At 47.5% G+C, this 22,983-nt stretch overlaps 1 protein-coding gene across 1 annotated transcript in view; it reads left to right on the top strand.

Annotated features, from left to right (window-relative positions):
* STAP2 (signal transducing adaptor family member 2) overlaps positions 1–22,983 on the top strand; it is a 40,261-nt gene that overhangs the window by 16,741 nt on the left and 537 nt on the right. Inside the window, exons 8-11 of the mRNA XM_066636414.1 lie at positions 986–1,088; positions 3,066–3,149; positions 5,162–5,332; positions 14,988–15,110. Coding sequence (XP_066492511.1) covers positions 986–1,088; positions 3,066–3,149; positions 5,162–5,332; positions 14,988–15,110 — 481 coding nt within the window. The remainder of the gene's footprint in view (positions 1–985; positions 1,089–3,065; positions 3,150–5,161; positions 5,333–14,987; positions 15,111–22,983) is intronic.

The following is a 22,983-nucleotide window of genomic DNA, read 5'->3' as shown; positions in this document are numbered from 1 at the left end:
CAGATGCTCCTGGCAAATTTTGACAATACTAGAGCACAAACATGGTACAAACAGTCTGACTTGCTGTGAAGTGAAACCTAGGTGCACAGATTATGGGGATGTGTCATATAGCTCAATGATAGTGCTCATTCTGTGCATTCAGGAAAGACCGAAGGTCTGATCCTGCATAAGGCAGTTATAGGTAGTCATCAGAACACCTCTGCATCAGTGGTATTGTGCATACTTTGCATGCAGGAGCTTGGGATGGAAAACCCGCGAAGCATTTCTAATTTGGACTTTTGGACATTTGGAGGTAGAGCTGGCTATTCCGGTCAAACATAGTGGCCAAGCATGTGAAACCCGCAGTTGGAATCCTGCTTCGACTTGTGAACAGAAAAAAAGAAATACAATATTTATTTACTCAGTATGTAATTAATCTTAAGGAATTCCTTGCCACAGGAATTATGATGGCACCTAGGATATTTGTGTCCTTGTGTCATTTTGGTGCTCTCCTGCTTTCTGAAGGTCTCTGAGGCATTCAGAAAGTTAGTAGAGATCTTCAGAAGGCAGCAGAGACTGTGGATAGCCAAGAACACTCCGTGAATGGTGCAGTGGTGGAATAAGTGTCAGTCCTGCTGCCTGTGGATAAGCATATCCATAGATAGCAAATCTGCAGGTAGTGGGGACTGACTGTACAAGGGAGTGGCAAGAAGATAAAGGTATCTTGTTGTTTTGTGTGCTCCCTGAGGCAACTGGTGGGCCCCTGTGAGATACAGGAAGCTGGGCTAGATGAGCCCTTGGCCTGATCCAGCAAGGCTCTTCTTATGTTCTTAACTCACACAAGCTACCAGCCTTGTCTCATTCCTGCCATCTGCTATATTGGGGCAACAATGCTAGCCTATTCAGCAGGGCTGTTATAAGGAATACAGAGATAATGAATGTGAAGAAAGTTTCTCACCATGATTATTTATTGATCTCTTTTTTCCCCCACCCTCTCCTTGCTTAGTATCGCTGCACTTCACTTAACAAGGTGGTGGAATTTTTCGTAACCCACAGCAAGATGCTTCTTATCCCGTTGTGTCTTGATGAGAGCTACTCAATGACTTTGGGTAGGTTTGTGTCTCGGTCTCCCCCACAGCTGGCAATGCTTCTGGAGGAGGCAATGGAGCATTTTCCCGGAGAGATTTCTCAATGGGCCTCTTTGCCCAGTCATGTTTTAGGTGGGAAAGTCATTCCAATGAGACTTTTTTTCTAATCAGAAAAATCAACTGGGAAAATATGATCACCAAGAATATTTTACATACATACTGCTTTTCAACACAGAAGGTCACAATGTGGTTTGTGCAGGAAAAGAATAAGAAGTTGATATATGGTTTCAGAGGGTCACACAATCAACCCCTGGGAGGGATGCTATGCCGGGATGAATGGGAATCTTGCTCTTCTCCTGTCAAATGTAAGAGAGCCACTACTTTGAAGGTGCCTTTTCTTGGTCTAGTACTAGTTACTGTGGGAACATGTGGGGCATGCAGGGGACTAGGGGGTGCAGACGAGATGGGAAAATTCCATGAGATCAGCCCTGCCTATGTTGTGTTGCACCCCCCACGCCTGATGCCCGAGGTGGCATTCCAAATACTGCCCCTACTTACCCAATGATATTCTGGCCTCTGCTCCTCCCATTCTCCAATGTTCTAACTCAGCACTCCCCTTCCCTCTGCATTTCCTCTTTGTATCTTCTTCCTTTTCCAATTCAGGGAGTGGAAGAAGGCCAGAGGAGCAGCGGAAGCAATAGGCAGACAGGAATGGGCGCCCCCTACCAGTCTGCTACCTGAGACAACTAGTTGTTCTCATGGATAGGTCAATCCTGCCTGCCCACGCACTCATATGCACACACTTTGCAGCCTCACAGACCATCGTGATTCACAACAGAGAAGCAGCTTTTGTGGAACTTGGCGTCTTTGTGAAAAAGCTCTCTGACTGACTCAGAGTGCAATACAAAAGGAGTGCTCGGCCAGCACAAGTCCCCTGCACCATCCTGTAAATGTTACAAATGTACCATAAAGCATGTTTGTGCCTCCTCTGAAGTTGGCTGGGCCAGCACAGGGACGTGCGCCCATGGAGGCTGCATCCAGTCTCCACACCAACTGACACATGTGAGTCTGTGCCAGCCTAACTCAGCCACCACAAGGGTCTGGGGATGTGTAGGCATAGCGGAGCAAGGCATTTCGAGGAGGGGGGAGGGTGGTTGGTGGGCAGCCGGGGGCGGGCTGTGCGAGAGCAGGGGCTGAGGCCAGGACCTGGCAGTTATGTCAGATCCTGACTCTGTTCCCGGGCAGTATGGAGTGGCTCCAGGATGCTCAGTTCTGTTCAGATCTGCACCACATCTTTAGCTGGCACAGATCCTAGTAGACCCATTGGGACTACTGCAGCTCTACCTGGGGTAAGAGGAATTATTTCTCTTGCCTCAGGCTGAGCCACAGCTAGCCTCAAACATGCGCTGGATACAGCACAGGCCAGCTGGCCTGCCTGTTCCAGCGCAAGTTAGGATTGCGTTGCCTGAGGTTGTGAGGCTTCCCAATAGATCAGCAATTTTCAACTGGTGTGCTGCCAAAGGTCTGCAGGTGTGCCATGGGAATTTGGAGCACAGCTGTTGAAAATTGCTGAAAAATTTTTCCGGGTTCTGTGGCTCTGTTTTTAGAGCAATTATCTGTAGTAACAAATTGTCTGTTCCTCTTCCTCTGCCAGCTCATTAGAGCCCCACTGCTCCTTTAATTTCTCCAAAGGAGCCAGCGGAGCAAGAGGGACAAACAACTTGTAACTACAGACAGTTGCCCTAGAAACAGTCACAGAACCCCAAAGCTGGAAGTGACATCACAAGATGCAAAGACCATAGAGGTCAACATGCCATGAGAAGAGTAACTTGAGGTTTTTCTTTAGAGGAGGTATGGGGGCTTGACACATGGGGGCCCATGTGTCGCTAAGGACCTCAAGTTATATCCAATTGGTCTGTTTTGCCTCCACACCCCAGACTCTTCAGAGATTGTAATTCTCCACTCCACCCCCACCCCTTAATCTTGTTTCTTTTGCAGATGTCATGGAGTTGGACAAGGAAAGTGGAGAGAGCTCTGCAGTGCACCCCCAGAAGCAAGCAATCCTTCCACCAACTCAGAAAGGTGACTCTGTTTGTTCTGTAGTTGCCTCACAAGAGTATTTTTTCTCCTGTATTAGTGAATTATAACAATAGTAAAAAAGAAGAAAGAAGGAAACAAACCAGATGTGAATTACATAAATGATGTATTTTAAATAACATTTTGTTGCACAAAGCCACTTTGAGCTGCAGAAAGGTTATTTTAAAATTAAGGTAATTAAATTACATTACATTACAATTAAATTACATTAAATTGAATTAAGGTACATTAAAATTACAAGAAATCGTAGTAAGCAATAAATTTGAGCTCAAATTTGTGGTATACTCTGCAAATATTTTTCAAATATATCAAATATATTTGATATATATCACCCCAACTTGCCCTTCAAAGCAATAAATTTGAGCTCAAAAGTGGTATATTAGGCTGCAATCCTAACCTCACTTTCCTGTGAGTAAGTCTCATTGAACAATAGGACTTACTTCTGAGTAGACCTGGTTAGGATTGTGTCCGGCAGCACAATCCTGAGCTGCCCGCAGAGCTCCTCCGGAGCTACCGCGGGAGGCTCCTCCGGAGAAAGGGATGTTTGTCCCCTTCCCCAGAGTAAGGGAAGCAGCCCTGCAATGGGGCTACTCCCTTTAGCGGCAACCAAAAGGTCGGCGCTAAAGTAAAGGCGCTCGTGTAGGGCGCACAGCCCTACCCAAGCGCCTTGGATCCTGCGGAGCTCGGCTCCACGGATCCGCCTCTCTTCCTCCTGTCGACACACCTCTTGTCGACACACCCCTGGCACACCTCCCCACTTCCTGGAACACCTCCCCCATACTCCCAGCCGCGCCCCTTCCTCCCGTTCCACAGCCCAGCGCTCCAGGAGGCCACCAAGCCACGGAACCCAGGCACCCACTGCGCGCCAGCCCAGCGCCGGCCGGCGCTGGGCCAGCTCCAGCAGGAGCCCGGCAGTAAGCCCCGCAAACGTGCCATAACTGTGGTCCGTGGCACCTAGCCACACCGCGGACCACAGGATTGGGCTCTTAATCTATTAATAAATAAGCAATCCATGCAATAAACCAGGGGTGCCCAAACCCTGGCCCTGGGGCCAAATGCGGCCCTCAGGGAGCCCCCAGTCTCCAATGAGCCTCTGGCCCTCTGGAGATTTGTTGGAGCCCGCACTGGCCCAACGCAACTGCTCTCAGCGTGAGGGCAACTATTTGACCTCTTGTGTGAGCTGTGGGATGAGGGCTCCCTCCACTGCTTGCTGTTTCACATCTGTGATGCAGCAGTAGCTGCAAAGGAAAGGCTGGCCTTGCTTTGTGCAAGGCCTTTTATAGGCCTTGAGCTATTGCAAGACTTCATTCTTTCATATGTTCATCTTTAATATATTCATTTATGTAAACTTATGTAAATTTATTCAAATTTTAAATGTAAATTAGTTCTTTTTTTCCTCGGCCCCCGACACAGTGTCAGAGAGATGATGTGGCCCTCCTGCCAAAATCTTTGGACACCCCTGCTATAAACAACAAACAGTCTCCGCATAAATATCCAAAAAAGGCTTCCAAAGGCTTACATAGTTGCTGTCTGTAAGTCATACGTTCAAAAGCTAATAGAATTAAGAGGTCTTCAATCCATTGAGTGTTGTCCCACAAGAGTAAACTCATTCCAGCTTCCCCTTTTCTCCCTCAGTTCTGCACCCAGAACCACATTCTGGGGTTTTTGACTATGTCTGGTGGTAAATCTAAAGTGACTGTGCATTAGCTCCTGTCGACATGCTCTGGCTCGAGTAGTTAAGAATATGACAAGCGACCAATGACGAGTGCCTCTGGGAAGACCACCCCCAGGGCAGAAAGGCAAAAACCCTCCTCTGTTGTCAGACTCTTGGCATGGTATAACTTTGGAGATATATTGCTTTGTAACATGGAGGCTCTGGACACACACTGGGCCTCTTCCACTCACATGGCTGAGGTGGGTTCTGGAGCTTACTCAGGCATTGTAAAACAGGTCAAAGGAACTCTTCACCCCAACTTGCCCTTCATTCTGTGTCACAGGTGTTCTTGGGGGAGAAAAGCCCTTGCTGCCGCACAGTTGCCGACCACCAGTAGCCCCTCCTCCTATTCCATCAGTCTTACTGGTTAAGCCCCCAGTACCAGTACTGGATGTGAAGCCTGACAACGTGTATGAGGAGGAAGATCAACCAGACCAGACATATATGAATGAAGGTGAGCTGAGGATAGTGGTATTTGTGTGATGTCTTGCGTTTCTTTGCCATCTTTCTTCCAGGGAACTCAGGTGGCATCCAACATCCTCCCACCTGTTTATCTTTGCAGCAGCCTTGTTAGTAGGTTAGGCTAAGAGACGAAGACTGTCCTAAAGTCACCCTTGTTGGCTATGGTGATTTGAACCAAGGTTTCTCTGGTCCAAGCCCATGCCTGCCATTTCATGCTGCCTGGGATCAGGAGAGGTTTTTCATCATTGTCTGGAAAAAAGGTGAAGGAGCTTTGTAAGCAGAATCATTCTGCTACTTCATTGGGTGTGACTTGGAACACTCAGTCCCTCCCAATGCAGGGATGCAGCCAGTGGCGTAGCTAATGTAAGCCGGTGCCAAGTTCAAAATGTTGCCCTGGAAGTGATGTCACAACCAGAAATGACATCACGCCCGGGCTTTTTAAAAAGTGAAAATTGGGAGGAACCCACCTCCTCCCCCCAGCAGCTCACCACCCACTTGCTCTGCTGCCTCCCCCAGTCAGTAGCATAGCTAAGGCATATATCTGCTACCTGAGGTCAAAGATTTTGTAGCCTTCCCTGCATGACAAAATCAAATTAATTAAATAAATAAAAAGTTATTGGTTCCATGCTGTATCATAATAACATCTCATTGGCACTCAGAACAATCAGTCTCACAGGTCAGTTTGGAGTTAAGGAAATCCACTTTTTGTTCCACAAGGCAGTTGTGTTTTCATTTTCTGGTTAATTGGCCATAACATTTGATAGAATACATATATTCCAGTGCAGTTTGTTGCACTGCATTCAACATTAAATTACCTTTCCAATGATATATAACATGATGGTATTGTTCATACATACCAAGATTTTCACAATTTTGGTCACTAGTGTCAAGCTCAGCTTGTTGCCCCCCTAAAGCTTGATGCCCAGTGAAACCGCTACCCCCTGCACCCCCTTAGGTATGTCACTGGATGCAGCAGAGTTACCTGCTCTCAAAATGGAGAGACCTGCCTGCTGCATCTCTGCATGAGCTCTTCCAGTGAGGAGGCCCATGCAGAACTCTAACACACAAAGCTGAAGCTTCTCTGAGCTTGACTGTTCCACATTCAAAGCCAAATGTTTGTTTCCTTTCGTGAATAGTGAAATGCCAATTATGAGACAAAAAGCTTGTACCTGTTCTCTGGAGCTTGGAAACACTGAGGCTGCAATCCTAACCACACTTTCCTGAGAGTAAGCCCCACTGAACAGACCTGGTTAGGATTGTGCCCTGAGTTATGGAGACTGGACATTGAAGGGTTGTAACAGAAGAATTTGTCTGGCATGAGTCAATCTAGTGTGCTCTCCTGCCTACTTGAAGGGAAGGATGAGTGGATTACTCCCATTTTGCTCCTTTATTGTTTCACTGATTCACTCTGTCCTTCATTCCAGGAAATTTCTAAAATTAATTCTGGAACTGTAGCAGATAATAATAATAATATAATATAATAATATACAGTATTTATATACCGCCTTTCTTGGTCTTTATTCAAGACTTTATTCAAGGCGGTTTACATAGGCAGGCTTATTAAATCCACGCAGGGATTTTTACAAATTGAAAGAAGGTTCTTTCTTTCAAGAACCACTACATTCAAGGTGTTACACTCCGATCTGGTTTAACATTCTGGCCTCCATCCTCCCACGCTCCGAGCAGATGGAACAGCTCAGCTGCAGCTTGCCAGCTGCTTCAAGGTCGCACGGTGCCAGTGGCCTCGAACTGGCGACCTTGTGGATGTTAATCTTCAGGCAAATGGAGGCTCTACCCTCTAGACCAGACCTCCTGCCCAGATACAGTATGTTGCAGCCTTAAATCCTTTTGGTTCATTTCCATTCCCTCACCCCTTATGTTGTTGACATGTTGTTGACATGTATGGATAAAACACTGCCAACCCCTCACTCCAGTTTTGATATGTGAAAGCATTGAGATTTTTTTCCTGTGGTGTTTTGCTGAAGTGCAGATACACACTGTTCAGAAAGAACTCTGATGCAGCAATACCCAAAAACGTACCATTATTACTTTTTTGCAGTGTTTTGCCATGTGCATCAGTGAAGCCAGTTACAGTTACATTGAAGAAACAAACTGAAAAGAACAGAAAGCTATGAGAAACTGAGCATGTGCAGAAATTTAAAAAAATGTAACATTTCCAGTGCACAAGATCCCCCTCCTGAAACATGGCCAGACAATTTGGAACATCAAAATTTAGGGGACATTTGGAACAAGGAGAATTTTAAACACATCTCCACTGAGTTCTAGATGTCAGCCAAGGGTAGTGCACCCTCCCACACTTTGAGAATCCAGCGTTTGGAAACCAGGAGTTCATGCTCAGCTACAAGGTTTTTATTCCAGATTTTAAAGGCTATTGACTAACAGAAGGCCCCCTTTGGTCTCTCCCTCCCTTTGGTGCCTTGTTTCTTTTAGAAGTTGCTAAGATAAAGCAGACCAAGTCATCTGGAGGTAAACTAATCTGGCTTTGTGATGCTGTTTTGAATGAAGCGATTGTCACTATCACAAAGGGAGAACCTTCCTTGTGCAAAGCACTTTGCAGGTCACCATTCTGGTTGCCTCCTCCCACAGTGCTCTTTGTGGAAAACAGGAGCAAAGTAGAAAATAAAAAGAAGTAATGCATTTGCAAGATGCATTCCCCCTCCCCTGCCAAAAAAACCCACAGTGAAATTTTTGTATGTGAATTTCCTTGTAAAAATGTCAGAGTTCTATTCTGCTGATCTGAAAGTATTAAATGGATGCCACTAAAAATAGACTTTTCTTTTTTCTGTCTCCCCCACTACGTGATTCCTGCTTCACACTTTGTCTGGTGTGCATACCTGCCAGCATGATGAATATGAAATGAGTTGTCATGTCGTCCCTCCATGTTCAGACAGGCTGATTTCTACCATTTTGCTCTAGGCTGTGCATTTATATGTTTATTCTTCACTTTCTTAAAAAAAGAAAAATGAGAAGGTGTGACTTTTTTTGAAGTGCAGAAATGCTTAGGGATGGGGAAGGTGGGTGCTGTGCACAGCTGCCGTTTCCTCCATTGCATTAATTTGAAAAATTATAAAATGGATGTCTTCATAGCTCACCCTTCTAGGGAGGACAAAGAACATTTTGGTTGAATGATCAAATGCGGTCAGGGCACTTTCAAATTGCCACCCTTCTCAGCAGAAGTGAACATTTGTCTTCACCATTAATTATCTCGTTTGTGAAGCTCAGCTGCCCATCCACATTATGAGCAGATTTTCCCTGTTCCCTTATTGTTCTATGAGTTTGTTCTAACCTGCATCCCACTCTTCCTGAGCTCTGGTTTTATCAGGAAATTTCTGATAAAATTAGTTCTACCAGAGCATGCATGCATGTTTCACTGCTGCTCTCAGCTCCTTCTTGTTCATTGGGTGTCACTTTCCCCTTTACATTACTGATATGCAGATTTGGGAGGGGCAGGTTTCATCTGTCTTAATGTGGTCATATTTATATTTGCATGAAGATTTTTTTGTTTCACTCATGCATCTGTGTTTTGATAAAAGACCACAACAGAAGAATCTTGATACTGCTATACATGCAATTACATAAAGACTTCTTTTTGCAGAGTTCTACTAAAGAGCATGAGCACCTTGGTACTGCAGAAGAAAGAAATAATACAGGACTGCAGCTTTTATAGGGAGGGACAACCCAGTCCATTCCCCCACGGCTCTGCCAGTTGCAGCGGCACCAAAATGGGTACTGGTGCATCCTGTGGCACCGCCAGATCCTCCAGAGGTGTCCTCAGCAGAAGGGGACTTTGTCCCCTTCCTCCAGAGAAAGCCCCAAACCCTGCAATGGGACTTCTCAAGTCTGCTACAGCTATTTTGCCAGCGCAGACTTGAGAGCTTTGCAGCTCAGTGTGGAGGATAGGATACAGTGGAGCAGGGCTCCGCCAGTTCCTCACCTGCCCTGTTCCACTCAGTCCTCGCCTCCGCTCTGCCCTGGAAATACCACCGGCCAGCGCTGCAGGAGCACCGGCTGGCCTTCCACGTGGCACTGAGACTCGGGGCTGACTGGCACTGGCCAAGCACAGGCAGCCCCTCCTCTCTGGGTGGCACAGACTTGCCTTACAGCATGTTTGCAACACCCAGTGCTGGCTCTGGAGCTCAGCGCCGGCACTAGGGCAGCTTAGGTTTGGACCCTAAGCGGTTCTCAATGTGACTGACACACAGGCATTTCACCAGCCAGTAGCACAGCATAAGTCACAGGACTCCAGTGGCACTCCATTGCTGCCCCCACTGCAGTCTCCTAATCTGACTGGCAGGGATGAGTGAGTCAAGCCCATCAAGTCTCCGCCCCCTGCAACTCAGGTCAAAAAAGAGTCCTAGCGGGCTTTCTGAGTTGCCCAGAGCATTTTGGCAACTCAAAAATTTGAGTCACAAGTCTTGCCCTTTAAAAAGCCAGCTGTGACACTGCGGGGGAAAAACGGAGCTGCTGCTGGGCGCTCTCTCTCTCTCTCTCTCTCTCTCTCTCTCTTTCTGTGTGTGATAGAGTTCTCTTCAAACATTCCCCTGACCGAACAGACTGCCTGAGAGCAGGGACAGAAGCAGCAAGAGGCAGGAGGTTCACGTGCAGCGGCTGGGAGACGTACCAGTATGACCCAATCCTTTACAACTCTATTTAGTAGTCCCGTTTGCACGAGTAATTCAATGAGGCTTCCTCCTCCCAAGTAACAACGGAGCCCAAAGGAGCCATGCAGTTGGAAAGCGTGATTGCTGCAAACCAGCTCCCCCCCCCAGCTTCCCCATCTCCTTTATCACCTTCCCTGGTTGTCCAGCCAATTCTAAGGCAAGAACCCCCTTAGACTGCTCCTTCTGCCGCACCTCATTCAAAGAAACTAATTAGACCTCACATCCTTCATCCAATGACCATCGGTTCATTCAGAGACGAACCAGAGAGCCGGCTCCCATCTCCCCCCTCCTGCTTGATGCAAGAACAAAACATTAACCCTTCCCTGCTTCCTGGCTAGAACTTCCCTGCGGCTTGCCTGGTCTGAATGACGGCCCCACGAAGTCTTTCACGCTATGATAAAAGTAAGCAAGCACACCCAGACACAGACAGGCTCTGCATGCATGGAGACTGAGGGCGCAATCCTAACCCCTTATGTCAGTGCTTTCCAGTCAATGGGACGTGTGCTGCATCCTGCAGTTGGGTGTCACTCACAGAGGCCTCCTCAAAGTAAGGGAATGTTTGTTCCCTTATCTCTAAGCTGCATTGCCCTTATGTCAATGCTGGAAAGCACTAACATAAGGGATTAGGATTGCGCCCTCAGTGCCGAATCAGTGGCCTCAGTCTCGAGTCAGTGCCTTAGTCATCGATGCAGGTGACTCAAGTCTGCATGAATCAGCAAAAAACTCGTGTTTTTTAAACTTGGACTCATGTGACTCAAGTTCCCATCCCTGCCTTACAGGGCTGTTGTGAGGATACAATGGGCTACCCCCATGTTTGCCATCAAGGAAGGGCAGGATAGAAATGTAACAAACAAAATTAGGGCTAGAAATTATCAAGGGGGAAAACAGTCAGCGAAGGACTTGTACTGAACCCTGAGGAAGAAGGCAGGCTTAGGCTATAGAGCAGATTCTCTCTACATTTGGAATGCCAAATTGCCTGAACTGGTTTGTGGGTGGCACTGATGCAGTAGCAACCCATCATTCTTTCACTTTCCTTTCTTTTGGACTTTTGTTTGTGTGCAGGATGCAGTAGTTTTCTCTTCATTTTTTTTTTGGTTCGTTTTGGTTTCCTGACAGGTCACTGACATGCACGAGCCATCAATGTTTGTGTTGACCTAAATGTGCTTGCAGAAAAGAATCCCTATACATCAAGATTCCTTTTTGCATTGGGGGGGGGGGTTCAATCCATTTATTTACTTTGGCAACAATACAGTAAACCCTGCCAAACCTGCTGGCCCTGTTGCAGAAGTAGAAGGCGTGCACACAGTACCTTCAAAACCACCTTTAACTCCCTTGTAAACAACTAAGAGATTGTGACTCCATAGATTTGTGAGTCTCCTGACTTCCTGCTTTTTGTCTTCCCTCTTTCATCATTTGTCACTTGTCTTATTTCCTTTTTCTTGCCTCTTCTCTTTATTGTTTTCAGAGACCAAGAAATAACATAAATTACGTTTATTTTTATATTGCGGATCTTTATGGTATTTTCCAGTGTTCAAAGTGCTTGCCATAGAATAGATTATCTTGGGCTTTAAAGGGCTTTTCAACAGCCCAGAAATGAGGCCACTCTTACTATCTCTGTGCTATGCAGGGAGTACAGCTGAGAGAGAGTGTGGTTTGCCTAAGGCCACTTATGGAGCTCAAAGATGAGGCAACATTTGAACCAGGCAGGGACTTCCTGTGCAGCAGATTGCTTTCCTATGCACACTTTCCTGGGAGTAAGCCCCACTGAACACAATGGGACTTCTGAGTAGAATGCATAGGATTGTGCCTATAGTCACTATGCTAATGGGGGAGGCTTAGTTCAGTGTGGCAGTGTGTATCCATTGGATGCAGACAGTCATGGGCACAATCCCTACATTTCTCATTGAAAGGGAAAGAGCCAGGGAAAGGCAACTGAGTAGTAAGTACTAGGCTAGATGTCACACTATTGGTTCATCTCCATTCACTCTTCTTGCTCAGTCTCTGGAGCTGGCTATGTTTGTAAATAGCTCCATTTGCAGGGCTACTGCCAGGCCTGGCTGGTGGCACCAGCCAGAAGGGGCCTGAACCCCGTAGTGGAGAGCATCCTGTTTGAGGGTGCATCTCACAGTATCTTCAGTACAAAGGTGCTCAGGTAGTGGGGCTGGGCCATATCCTGAAGAGCTATTGCCAATTGGAGCAGACAGTCAGTTGGAATGATGATCTGACTCTGTATAAGGCAGCATCTGCCACTATGGTCTCAGACTTCTAGCTAGAGGAGCCATAGTGGTGGAGAAGATCTCAGCCAGGTTCTCCAGCAGTAGGGCTAGCCAAGTCATTTCTCTGCCCTAGATCCTAGACAGCCACTGTCTGTGGAAGCAACTGGTGCTGGTGAGACAAGCCAATGGAAAGCACCTTAACACAGTGGAAAGCTGCTTCATATGTTGAGTGGCAAGAACTCTGTAGGCAATGGTGTGCCTGGCCAGATCTGGCTCATGATATACCCAGGGTTGCTGTGGGTGAACAAAACCCATCTCTAGGCAGGAGGAACCTCAACTCCTCCACTCCTAAGCTGATTATGTAGGAATAGGTATGCAGCTCAGTGTCTGAGAACTGCTTTGCATGCAGGTGGTCCCAGGTTCCATCTCCAGGCAGAACTGGCATATAAGGAAAGTCTTGCTAGATCAGGCCAAAGGCCTAACTAGTCCAGCATTAACCTGCTGCTTCTGGGAAAGCCCACAAGCAGAAGAGAGAGGCACTGGCGTCACTAGGGAGGTGCAGGGGGTGCGGGCCGCACTGGGTGACGCACCGGGGGGTGACGTGCCCTGGGGGGAGGACGCACTAACTTCGCGGCTTTAGGAGCTACCTTGTCATAGCTCATACACACACAATGTCCAGCGGAATGCAATACAAAAAACAGAATTGAAATAGCTCCTTTTGTTCAAAAGTTATGGCCAAAGAACCAGAAGGAAAAAATGCATGGAGCCCTATGGAAAGTGAAAGTGAGCCATAGCGCGTGTTTACTCGCAAGTAGGTGTACTTGCCATAGTCTGTCAGAAAGGGCAGGCTGAGAGGAATCCAACGACACCTGAATGGTCCCGATTCAATGAATGCAGCCCCCCCAAAAACACCCAAGAAGCTCCCCCCTCCTAGCTGCAAGTCTGAGCCCAAACGAAGCCATGTGGTTGCATTTACTTGCAAGTAGGCGAACTCGCCTTAGTCAAGGCAGGCTGAGATGTCAGAATGGTCCTGATCCAATGAATGCAGCCCCCCAAAACAAGGAGTAGGAGGTCCCCCCTCCCAGCTGCGAGTCTATGGAGCTCTATGGAAAGTGAAGCAGCCTCACATTGCGTTTACTCGTGAGTAGGCAGACATGCCTTAGCTCGTGGTCAGGCCAGGCAAAGGGGAATGTAAGGACACCAGAATGGTCCTGATCCATGGAGCTGGAGCACAACAAATGCTCCAGAAGGCAGCCTCCACTCCCCCCCCCCAACTAAAAAGGACAAAAACGTGGCTTGAACTGGTAAGGGGAAGTTTTCTATTTTGCACTTGCAAAGCCAGGTGGATCTTTATCTTGATATGCCTGAAATAGAAGAACTTTAACTGGGCACTGGGGAGGGCTGGAAATCTCACTGATTCTTTTTGGGGGTTGTAACTGCAGGCAGACTACAGAGCAAGCTCCATTGACCACTATGGGACTTCTGAGTAGACATGCATAGGATTGGGCTCACAGGCTGCAATCCTACCCACACTTTCTTAAGCTCCATTGTCCACAATAGGACTTACTTCAGAGTAGATTCACTTTGTGGAACAGGACTGGCTCCCCCTTATGTAATTATTTTATTTTAATTTAATTATTTATAATTATTTATTTTAATTTGCTTGATGATGTCACTTCTGGCCATGACATCACTTCCAATGGGTCCTGGACAGATTGTCATTCTAAAAAGTGGGTCCCAGTGCTAAAAGTTTGAGAACTGCTGCAATAAGGTGTTAGTAAGTTGACATGGGTGTGTGTGTGTGTGTGTGTGTGTGTGAGAGAGAGAGAGAGAGACTCTACAAGTTTTCAAAATCACTAAAATCAGAGTTTATTTGATTATATATGTTATTATGTTATATATCAATGGGTAATTTCATGCAGAATGCAATGAAACAAACCACATTGGAATATCTGTGTTATAACAAAAGGTACAGCCAAAAAACCGGTGGGGGTGGGGCAATGGTACATCACCATGCCCACCTGGAGTGTTGCCCTGCCCACTACATGGGGTGATGCACAGGCCTCCCGCACTGGGTGACGCGAATCCTAGTGACGTCACTGGAGAGTGACGCCATCCCTATCTCCCTCTGTTGCTCCTCTGTAACTTGGTTTCAGTGGTATGATACTGCTGCTGAAAACTGATGGTGGCACATAGCCATCAAGACTAGCAGTGACCAGCCCTCCATGCATTTGTCCAATCTCATTTCAAAGGCATCCAGGCTGGTGGCCATCAGCACTTTCTATACCATGCATCATTTTATCAGTCATGTCCCCTTTAATTGCTTTTTTTCCAAAATAAAATGCTCCAAACGTCACTTTTCCCCATAAGGAAAGTACAACATCTGAGCATTGTGGTTGCCCTCTTTTGCACCTCCAGACCTCTTGTTGGAAAGCCACTGCCAGTTTGTGTAGGTAGGCAGTATTGAGTTAGATTAACCAAGGGTCTGACTTGGCAGAAGGCAGCTTTCAACACTAAGGGCACAATCCTAACCCCTCATGTCAGTGCTTTCCAGCACTTACATAAGGGCAATGCAGCTTTGAGGTAAGGGAACAAACATTCCCTTACTTTGAGGAGGCCTCCATGAGTGACACCCAACTGCAGGATGCAGTACATGCCCCTTTGGGACCACTATGCCAGTGCTGGAAAGCACTGACGTAAGGGGTTAGCATTGCGCCCTAAGATTTTTTTTGCTTTTTCCCCCTCCCAGACGCTAAAGGTGCTCCTGCAGTTGTGACCCCCAGGAATTTTAGCAGCAGCCTCAACCAACGGAAAACTAACGACAGTGTCTCATCGCGCTTGGTGATGACGTTACCTCGAAGTTCCTCTGCTGGTAAGTCAGGATATGTGGGAGGAGTGGGCAGGAGAAGTGCATTGAGTGCAAATAAAAGTTGTGGTATATCTACAGCATGTATTTGTATTTAGTTTCCTGCTATATGTCATGGCTCCCACAACCTCCTCCTTGCCTGCCTGACCTTATTTTAAAACAATCTGGGCCCCAAGCCTGCTTGCCCAGCCTGTTTAAGGAAGCAACAGGGTGGACCAGAGGAGACCAGTGCAATGCAGTGATCCCTCAGCATCCTGCCCCTTAGCTTTACCACTGAAACCTGCTTGTTTCCACCTGGCTGCTTCTTCAAACAGACAGCCCAAGTTGAAGAAGACTCTATTCCCAGCATGCTCCATTAAAGCATGCTCTGTTAAAGCGGGCAGCAGAGGTGAAAGTAGGGGGTGGGAGTCGCTCTGCCTTCTTCTTGCCTGTTTTGGCAAAAAGGAGGTGAAGGGGGCAGAGTTGAACCGGTTTTCCCTTCCAAGAAAGCAATTAGGGCAGGATCATTGTGGTCCCCTGCTGCTGTGAGGGCTTGCAACAGTGATGCCAGAGGACCAATGAGTTGCCCCTGTCCCAATTCTCCTCTTGCTTGCTCTCAGCAAGTGGGAGAAGGATTGGAGCACTTGGTGAAGTGACTATGTGAGTGGTGTACCCAGGGAAGTACAACACTTCTCATCAATTTACAACCCACTTCTCATCAATTTGCCACCTCCTCCAGCCTGCCACTCAAAGAAGCCACTTATGGCTGAGCTGGCCCTGAGTTTAGCCAACCTCACAGAGTAGTTCTGAGGAGAAAATGAGGTGCAGAAGAACTATCTACTGTACAATGCCCTGAGCCTTATTGGAGGATAACAAGGTAAATAAACTGATCGTGTTGAGATTATGTATTGTTGATACACTGAGTAGGAATTAATGGGGAAAGCAGTGGCATACAAAGATCATTTGGCACCCAGGGCCCATAAAATGTTGTCATCCCCTTACCAAATAATAATAATAAAATCACAATAAGAACATAAGAACACAAGAACAGCCCCACTGGATCAGGCCATAGGCCCATCTAGTCCAGCTTCCTGTATCTCACAGCGGCCCACCAAATGCCCCAAGGAGCACACCAGATAACAAGAGACCTGCATCCTGGTGCCGTCCCTTGCATCTGGCATTCTGACATAACCCATTTCTAAAATCAGGAGGTTGCACATACGCATCATGGCTTGTACCCTGTAATGGATTTTTCCTCCAGAAACTTGTCCACTCCCTTTTAAAGGCGTCCAGGCCAGTCACCATCACCACATCCTGTGGCAAAGAGGATACTCCTTGGCGGGAGGGGGGTTGGGGGCTTCTTGTAGTGGGGGATTCGATTATTAGAAACATAGAGAGGGGGGTTTGCAACGGATACGAGGACCGCATGGTGACTTGCCTGCCTGGTGCGAAGGTTGCGGACATCACTTCCTGTCTAGACAGGCTGGTAGATAGTGCTGGGGAAGAGGTAGCGGTTGTGGTGCATGTTGGCACCAACGACGTGGGCAAGTGTAGCCGGGAGGTCCTGGAGGCCAAATTTAGGCTTTTAGGCAGGAAGCTGAAAGCCAGGACCTCAAGGGTAGCGTTCTCTGAAGTGCTACCTGTTCCACGCGCAGGGCCAGCTAGGCAGGTGGAGATCAGGGGTCTCAATGCATGGATGAGACGGTGGTGTAGGGAGGAGGGGTTTAGATTCGTTAGGCACTGGGGAATGTTTTGGGACAAGCGGGGCCTGTACAAGAGGGACGGGCTCCACTTGAACCAGAATGGAACCAGACTGCTGGCGCATAACATTAAAAAGGTGGCAGAGCAGCTTTTAAACTGATCCCTGGGGGAAGGCCGACAGGAGCTGAGAGGCATCCGGTTCGGGACTCCTCATCCCTATGGGACGAGGATGGGGAGGTTAGAGAACAACAAGACAAAGGCAGAGTAGGAGAAGAAATTGGGGAAGGTAGCGTGATAGGATGTGATAGACTGGCACAGTGAGAGGATGCGGGGACAAAGGAGCGAATAAGCAGCCCACCCTGGGGCATTCCATGTACAAATGCTTTTATGTGAATGCCCGAAGTATCTGAGCAAAGATGGGAGAACTGGAATGTCTGGTGACAAGGGAAAACATTGACATAGTGGGCATAACGGAAACCTGGTGGAATGTGGATAATCAGTGGGATACTGCAATCCCAGGCTATAAACTCTACAGGAGGGACAGGCAGGGATGTGTTGGAAGTGGGGTGGCTGTTTATGTTAAGGAAGGGATAGAATCCAGCAAAGTAGAGATTGAAGGTGGGTCCGACTCCACCGTAGAATCTCTGTAGGTTAAATTACCAGGCTTGTGCAGCGATGTAATACTGGGGGCGTGCTATCATCCTCCAGACCAGAAATCGGAAGGGGACCTTGAAATGAGGAAACAGATCAGGGAGGTGACAAGGAGGGACAGGGTTGTAATCATGGGGGACTTCAATTATCCTCATATTGACTGGGTCAATTTGTGTTCTGGTCACAATAAGGAGACTGGATTTCTTGACGTGCTAAATGACTGTGGCTTAGAGCAGCTAGTCAGGGAGCCCACCAGAGGGCAGGTGACTCCGGATTTAATATTGTGTGGTACACAGGACCTGGTTAGAGATGTCAATGTTACTGAGCCATTGGGGAACAGTGATCATGCTGTGATCCGTTTTGACATGCACGTTGGGGGAAGAATACCAGGCAAATCTCTAACAAAAACCCTTGACTTCCGACGGGCGGACTTCCCTCAAATGAGGAGGCTGGTTAAAAGGAGGTTGAAAGGGAGGGTAAAAAGAGTCCAATCTCTCCAGAGTGCATGGAGGCTGCTTAAAACAACAGTAATAGAGGCACAGCAGAGGTGTATACCACAAAGAAAGACGGGTTCCACTAAATCCAGGAGGGTGCCCGCATGGCTAACCAGCCAAGTTAGAGAGGCTGTGAAGGGCAAGGAAGCTTCCTTCCGTAAATGGAAGTCTTGCCCTAATGAGGAGAATAAAAAGGAACATAAACTGTGGCAAAAGAAATGTAAGAAGGTGATATGGGAGGCCAAGCAAGACTATGAGGAATGCATGGCCAGCAACATTAAGGGGAATAATAAAAGCTTCTTCAAATATGTTAGAAGCAGGAAACCCGCAAGAGAAGAGGTTGGCCCTCTGGATGGTGAGGGAGGGAAAGGGGAGATAAAAGGAGACTTAGAGATGGCAGAGAAATTAAATGAGTTCTTTGCATCTGTCTTCACGGCAGAAGACCTCGGGCAGATACTGTTGCCCAAACGGCCCCTCCTGACCAAGGAGTTAAGTCAGATAGAGGTTAAAAGAGAAGATGTTTCAGACCTCATTGATAAATTAAAGATCAATAAGTCACCGGGCCCTGATGGCATCCACCCAAGAGTTATTAAGGAATTGAAGAATGAAGTTGCAGATCTCTTGACTAAGATATGCAACTTGTCCCTCAAAACGGCCACGGTGCCAGAAGATTGGAGGATAGCAAATGTCACACCTATCTTTAAAAAGGGAAAGAGGGGGGACCCGGGAAACTGTAGGCCAGTCAGCCTAACATCTATACCGGGTAAGATGGTGGAATGCCTCATCAAAGATAGGATCTCAAAATACATAGATGCAGGCCTTGCTGAGGGAGAATCAGCATGGCTTCTGTAAGGGTAAGTCTTGCCTCACAAACCTTATAGAATTCTTTGAAAAGGTCAGTAGGCATGTGGATGTGGGAGAACCCATGGACATTATATATCTGGACTTTCAGAAGGCGTTCGACACGGTCCCTCACCAAAGGCTACTGAAAGAACTCCACAGTCAGGGAATTAGAGGACAGGTCCTCTCATGGATTGAGAACTGGTTGAAGGCCAGGAAACAGAGAGTGGGTGTCAATGGGCAATTTTCACAATGGAGAGAAGTGAAAAGCAGTGTGCCCCAAGGATCTGTCCTGGGACCGGTGCTTTTCAACCTCTTCATAAATGACCTGGAGACAGGGTTGAGCAGTGAGGTTGCAAAGTTTGTGGACGGCACCAAACTTTTCCGAGTGGTGAAGACCAGAAGTGATAGTGAGGAGCTCCAGAAGGATCTCTCCAGACTGGCAGAATGGGCAACAAAATGGCAGATGCGCTTCAATACCAGCAAGTGTAAAGTCATGCACATTGGGGCAAAAAATTAAAACTTTAGAAATAGGCTGATGGGTTCTGAGCTGTCTGTGACAGATCAGGAGAGGGATCTTGGGGTGCTGGTGGACAGGTCGATGAAAGTTTCAACCCAATGTGCGGCGGCAGTGAAGAAGGCCAATTCTATGCTTTGGATCATTAGGAAAGGTATTGAGAACAAAACGACTAATATTATAATGCCGTTGTACAAATCGATGGTAAGGCCACACCTGGAGTATTGTTTCCAGTTCTGGTCGCCGCATCTCAAAAAGGTCATAGTGGAAATGGAAAAGGTGCAAAAGAGAGCGACTAAGATGATTACGGGGCTGGGGCACCTTCCTTATGAGGAAAGGCTATGACGTTTGGGCCTCTTCAGCCTAGAAAAGAGACGCCTGAGGGGGGACATGATTGAGACATACAAAATTATGCAGGGGATGGAGAGATGCTCTTTACACTCTTACATAACACCAGAACCAGGGGACATCCACGAAAATTGAGTGTTGGCATCTCAAAAAAGACAATAATTGTAATAACTATTTATTATTGCATTCACCATTACCCAGCACACCAGAACATTCCCCAACACATTTTCCCACACACATAAATAGCATCTTCCACATTAGCAGCCCCTAACACATTTCCCTTCCCCACAAAAATACCCTCAGGATTAGCAGCCCCCAGCAGATTTCCCCCTCTGCTTTCAGCTTCATTTACAGCCTCCTCTTCCTAACTTTTGCATCTTCAAATCTGTCTATCTCTTTTTGAAAGTCTCTGTTTCTGGCATACTTATGCTCTGTAGACAGCATGGATAGGTTGGTAAGTCTATCTTCGGTCATAGTAATATGAAGAGAACTTTTTATTAATTTTAATTTCAAAACGTTCTGTTCATATGCTGCTACAGAAACACAAATAGTGTTTGTGAAGAGTGAAGCACAAGGCGGGGATTGGCACAGAATCCCAAAAATCCCATTGAACTACAAATTTCAGAAAATGAAGTATTGTCCAGGCCTTTTCTTTCTCGGGATCAGCACCTTGGTGGCTTTCAGATGACTATGCAGCTGACTAATTTCTCTCAAGATGTCTTCACCAGAAAACTTATCATAAATTTTCAGGAGATCTGGTAGAGTAACCAGGGTAACCTCCAGAGTAACCCCCAACACATTTCCCCCTGCACAAAACTATCCTCCACATAGCAGCCCTCCAAACATAAAACCAACAGTTTCTGTTCCATGCTCCCAGGACCCCCCATCTGTTTCACAATCACCATCTGTTTCGCACTCACACTCAGGCAGGCTGCCTGAGCATCTTTAAGCACGAGAACACTGCACCCCACATATGCCCCAAATGGTTCACAGTCACTGAAGGGAGCTGCACTCTGCACATGCTCAGAGACAGTTCCAACAGATCAGAGCATCCCCCAACCAGTGGCATTGCTAGGGGGGTGCAGGGGGTGCGGGCTGCACCGGGTGATGCGCCAGGGGAGGTGATGCCCTGGGGGATGACACACAAAAATTGCGACTTTAGAGCTACCCCATCATGCCATACACTGTTGGATGTGGAATGTCCAGCAGAATGCAATGCAAAAGATGGAATTGAAATAGCTCCGTTCTTTCAAAAGTTATTGCCAAAAAGGAGGAAAAAAATAAATGGATCCCTATGGAAAGTGAAAGTGAGCCGTATCGCGCATTTACTCGTGAGTAGGCATACATGCCATAGTCCGTCGGAAAGGGCATGCTGAGAGGAATCCAACAACACCAGAATGGTCCTGATCAAATAAATGCAGCCCCCAAAAACACCCGAGAAGGAGTTCCCATCCCTCGCAACTTCAAGTCTATTGAGCCGGAAACGAAGCCACGTGGCCGCGTTTACTCATGAATAGGTGAACTTGACTTAGTCCGTCAGATAGGGCAGGCTGAGAGGACTCCAAGGATGTCGGAATGGTCCTGATCCAATGAATGCAGCCCCAAAAAACAGCCAAGAAGGAGGTACCTCCCTTCCAACTGCGAGTCTATTGAGCCCTATGGAAAGCGAAGCAGCCTCATGGTCATGTTTACTCGTGAGTAGGCAGATGTGCCTTAGCTGGTGGTCAGGCCAGGCAAGGGGGAATGTGAGGACACCAGAATGGTCCTGATCCGATGGAGCTGGAGTGTAACAAATGCTCCAGAAGGCAGCCTCCCCCCACCCCACTAAAAAGGACCAAAAAAGAGGCTTGAACTGGTAGGGGGAATGTTTTCTATTTTGCACTTGTAAAGCCAGGTGGGTCTTTATCTTGATATGCCTGAAATAGAAGAACTTTAAACTGGGCACTGGGGAAGGCTGAAAATATCACTGATTCTTTTTGGGCGAGTTGTTATTGCAGGCAGACTACAGAGTAAGCTCCATGGACCACTATGGGACTTACTTCTGAGTAGTCATGCATAGGGTTGAGTTCACAGGCTGCAATTCTACCCATGCTTTCCTGAGAGTAAGCTCCATTGACCACAATAGGACTTACTTCAGAGTAGATTCACTTGGTGGAACAGGACTGGCTGTCCCTTATTTAATTATTTATTTTATTTTAATTTGCTTGATGATGTCACTTCTAGTCAAGACATCACTTCTGGCAGGTCCTGGACAGATTGTCATTCTAAAAAGCGGGTCCCAGAGCTAAAAGTTTGAGAACTGCTGCAAAAAGGTGTTAGTAAGTTGACACGGGTGTGTGTTTGTGTGTGAAACTCTACAAGTTTTCAAAATCACTAAAATTAGAATTCGGAGGAATAATCCCATCACGTTATATATCAATCAATTTATAATTTAATGCAGACCACATTGAAATATCTGTGTCCTAACAAAAGGTACAACCATAAAACCAGTGGGGGCGGGGTAATGGTACATCACCACGCCCACCACCTGGGGCGTTGCCCTGCCCACTGCATGGGGTGATATGCAGGCCTCCCACACCGGGTGACGCAAATCCTTGTGACGCCACTGCCCCCAACACCAACCAATCAGAGGATGCTGCGAGAGGTCATGCTGGTAGGGGATAGGTTCTCGTAGCTCCCCAACCCCTTCCCCTTCAATTGAGCCAATAATGCTGTTGGCACCAGTCAGGGTCGCCATCCATATTAGCCTGCATCCTCCCTTACTTCTGCAGTCACTAGCCGGTTGGTTGGTTGGTTGGCTGGTGTCCCCCTCCCCCCTTTGATTAGGGCCACCACTGGCTGGCTGCTCAATCCTCTACATGTCTACTCAGAAGTAAGCCCCATAATAGTCAAAGGGGCTTACTACCAGGAAAGTGAGGCTAGGATTCCAGCACCCACCCTCACTGCTTCTGAGCCCCCACCCATGTTGCTCTTTGCTCTGCCTTGGCCTCCATCTCTGGACTACTGGTTGCCTGGCCTGCCCTTCCTCCTTCTCAGAGAAAGCCACAACTTGCTGCGGTGCCCTGGCTCCCCCATGTTTCACTCGTCCGCCTGCCCGCTTCATCCTCCTGCTTCCGAACCTCCTCCCCACACTTCCCCCCACCCATGCTGTAGCCTATAGTGGGCGCGCACTGCACTGCTGCCAGAACTGGCTCTGTAGCAGCATTTGCACAGCTCCACTTCTGTGCGTCCAGCCCCCCAACTGGAAAGAGGGTAGGCACTGCTGCAGTGCCTGAGAGCTCAGCTGCAGGGCTCTCCAAGGTTGCACAGCTGCAGCAGGTGCCTGTGGCAGCGTGGCCGCCATATTGGG

This window comes from Tiliqua scincoides, chromosome 8 (assembly GCF_035046505.1).
Source record: "Tiliqua scincoides isolate rTilSci1 chromosome 8, rTilSci1.hap2, whole genome shotgun sequence".
Classification (NCBI taxonomy): Eukaryota; Metazoa; Chordata; class Lepidosauria; order Squamata; family Scincidae; genus Tiliqua; species Tiliqua scincoides.
This window is presented reverse-complemented; position numbering and strand designations above follow the sequence as displayed.